Raw genomic sequence first — 3095 nt, 5'->3', positions numbered from 1 at the left:
CTTCTAATACCCACTGCACCAGTGTCATGAATGCTAAATTTAGAAAACTGGATATAATAAAAACTTTTGTTAAGTGAAGTATCAATTTAAAAACTAAATAGAGTTTAGCAGCATAAATAACAACTAGGAATCCATCCAGTCTTAAATGACAATAATGCAAAGACTACATTCAATAAACTCTTACAACAAAAAATAATTTAGCTCTCCCCAAATGATAAAAAACTATAGTCAATTTTTGTGGTTTTATATTTAAATATAACCTGCAATTATTCACAATGCATAAGAAAAAGGGGTTGAAGGGGCAGCTTAGTGGTTAAGAGTACAGACTCTTTTGGCGAGGACCTGGGTTTCATTTCCAGCACCATGTCAGGTAGCTCACAGCTGCCTGCAGCTCCTGCTCCAGGGGATCCAATGCCTTCATCTGACCCCTAAGGACAGCTGCACTCCTGTGCACATTTCCACACAGATACACATACACATATATGTAATTAAAATATAAAATCTTAAAACAACAATAAGGGAAGAAATATTTTCCCCAAAACAGTAATAATTACAAAAGAATTCTGGGCAAGGAGTTCCATATGGCAGATATAGAAAAGAATGAAGGAAAAACTTGACATGTGATACCCTGTGTGATTTCTGGAGTCAGGATGCTTTGTTCAAAACCATTGCACTTACAAGGATTTTCCAGATACTGCTTTTGTTTCTAGTCCACTCAAATTGCTTAAGTCAATCTCTAGGAAATATTACTTCTGTCAGTCTTGGATGTCTCAGTCTCTTTACTAACTATGCAAATACAAAACACTAATAGTAAACAAGAAAGCTTTCTATTTTCTTCCCTATTCCTAAGAAAATCCTGGAACTGACATTATCCTGCTTTGTTTCTTTTTGTTTAGTTTTGCTTTCACTTTGACTCTGGTACAATTTCAGCTGACATCGCAGAAAGCCAGGGTGAGCTTAGTAAACAAAAGACTATCCATACTATATTACTATATTCTAAATAAAGAAAACTATCCTCATTAGTGAACTTCAAAATGCATACTATTTTCTTTAAAATCATGATTTTTTCATCAATTTACAAACCAACTAATGAGCAAAAGGTCTTATAAAGAGAATAGAATTCACATACATAGTGAGGACAGAAAAAATATGAACTAGGAAATAAGGTCCCTAGCAAATCAAGTTGAAGAAAAGGAGATTCCTGAAGTCAAACATGCGACACTTAGTGGGAAGTAATTTGTGAAAATATTTTAACTTTTCAAGTTAATTTGAGCCAACATTTAGTATTGAACATACAAATTAAGGTAAGTTGAGTATTACTAGATTTTAAGCTTGATTTGGAAATAGGCTGTGCCTGCATGGACCCAAACTCAAACTACACAAACATCCAAGTACGCACATATAAATATTCACATATACACATAATCTTACATTTCTTTTTTAAAATTATTTATTTAATAACCACATACTTAGAAGAAGAATTTCATTACAACTGCATTGACATATTCAATAACAATTTCCTGAGCTAAGAGGCATCTCTTTCAAAATTGGCTATAAAGTTTTAGGTTTACTGTTGAATTATTACAGTTATACAATATTGTACTCAGTATAAACCCTATAAGACATAAAATTAAATGAAGTTTTAACCTTTAAAAAAGATTTCCATTTCATACAGAAAAATTCACTTTTAATGCAATTGACATTAAGATGTTTGCATATGCATCTCTAATCTCTATATATCTGATTATTACTAGTCACAGTCGGTTACTTTCTGACATTTCTTAACACTCAAACTCCTATGTTTAACAAACCTTGACTTTTAGACAGATTTAATCAACCCGTATGTTCAACAAAAGATAACACAGCCGGTGACCAGGATTCAAATGGCACATTCTAGGTACTAGTAACTGAAAGGAAGAATCATGTCTTATTGTTTACACCAAAGACATTTTATACAATTTTGATAGAGAACAATTACCACTAGAAAACAACCTAAAATGTGATAGACATTGCTTCTCAAATCAAAGGAAAAGGAACTTGAAATTTTCTTCCACCAGTCACATGTCTGGATCACATGTAAATAAAATAGCATAACCATAATTTCAAACTCACAAGCAAACATTTTTAAAAAATCAAGTTGTGTCTAAAACTAATTTAAACTGCTTCACTTCCTTACCTGGACTGCATATCCTGCTGGGTTTTGGCCTGACTGGCTTCTGACTGAGGGGCAGTGTGAGTCACTCGCTGTTGGAGTTCCACCAATGACTGGTAATACTGCTGTTGATGGTGCTGCTGTTGCTTGTAACGGGACAAACTGAAAAACAGTCCTAAAATGGCTTTCAGGTTTCCATTTCTTATTTCTGGATAAAATGGAAAAATGTAAAACATGGTCAAATAAGTTAGCTGTCTAGATGTAATCCTCTTAAAGTAAATCTATGAAGACAGAAATACAAGCTGATTCTGTCAGCTACAGTTTCAATGAAACCTAAATTTCTGCAATCTGCCAACACTTCAAAGAAACTTGAGGAGGGTAGAAAGAACAAATCCTATTGATCAAAGATTCTCTATGCTAACTTTATGATTTTTCCTAGAGGTAGTTTCTTCCTGGCTCATGACGTCGTGATATTCTTTGGATTTAGCCCTCTGTTTTTGTCCCTAGCATACACACTGTTATCAACATAGCACTAATTACAAAGAAAACAAGGCACTTAAATATCTATTGTCTTACACTTAAAAATACTGGTGCTGTGGGTGCATCCCAAAGTGATCAAGTGGGTTTACAGTAGTAAACAGGAGATAGCCCGTTTAAACTTTTGGGCATATGCTTCATCTTCCAAATATACAAATATCTTTAAAAGCAGGCATCATATCAAGTTTTAATTTAAAATCTTTCATTTCTCATTTTTTACATTTAATGTTCTTTTATTCAAGCTATATGCTACTGAATAACAATTAATAACTTTATATAACACTAAGTAGCACAGTGGAATATGTATAATTTCTAATGCATTGGGCTCCTGTGTGAGTTTTCCTAATCCTGTGTAGTAAAATCAAATAGTCAAACTCAGCTACAACATGAGGCTACATTAAATATA

General features: G+C 33.3%; 1 protein-coding gene across 7 annotated transcripts in view; it reads right to left on the bottom strand.

The window, feature by feature from the left end:
• Positions 1–3095, bottom strand: part of Nav3 (neuron navigator 3) — an 838810-nt gene that overhangs the window by 233799 nt on the left and 601916 nt on the right. For all 7 annotated transcript variants that reach the window (XM_008852044.2, XM_029555554.1, XM_029555556.1 and 4 more), the window contains one exon: positions 2177–2360. In XM_008852044.2, coding sequence (XP_008850266.1) covers positions 2177–2360 — 184 coding nt within the window. The remainder of the gene's footprint in view (positions 1–2176; positions 2361–3095) is intronic.

The sequence above is a fragment of the Nannospalax galili genome, unplaced genomic scaffold, assembly GCF_000622305.1.
Source record: "Nannospalax galili isolate Female #2095 unplaced genomic scaffold, S.galili_v1.0 scaffold390, whole genome shotgun sequence".
NCBI classification, from domain to species: domain Eukaryota; kingdom Metazoa; phylum Chordata; class Mammalia; order Rodentia; family Spalacidae; genus Nannospalax; species Nannospalax galili.
The sequence above is the reverse complement of the archived record's forward strand: the minus strand, read 5'-3'. Positions and strand labels throughout refer to the sequence as shown.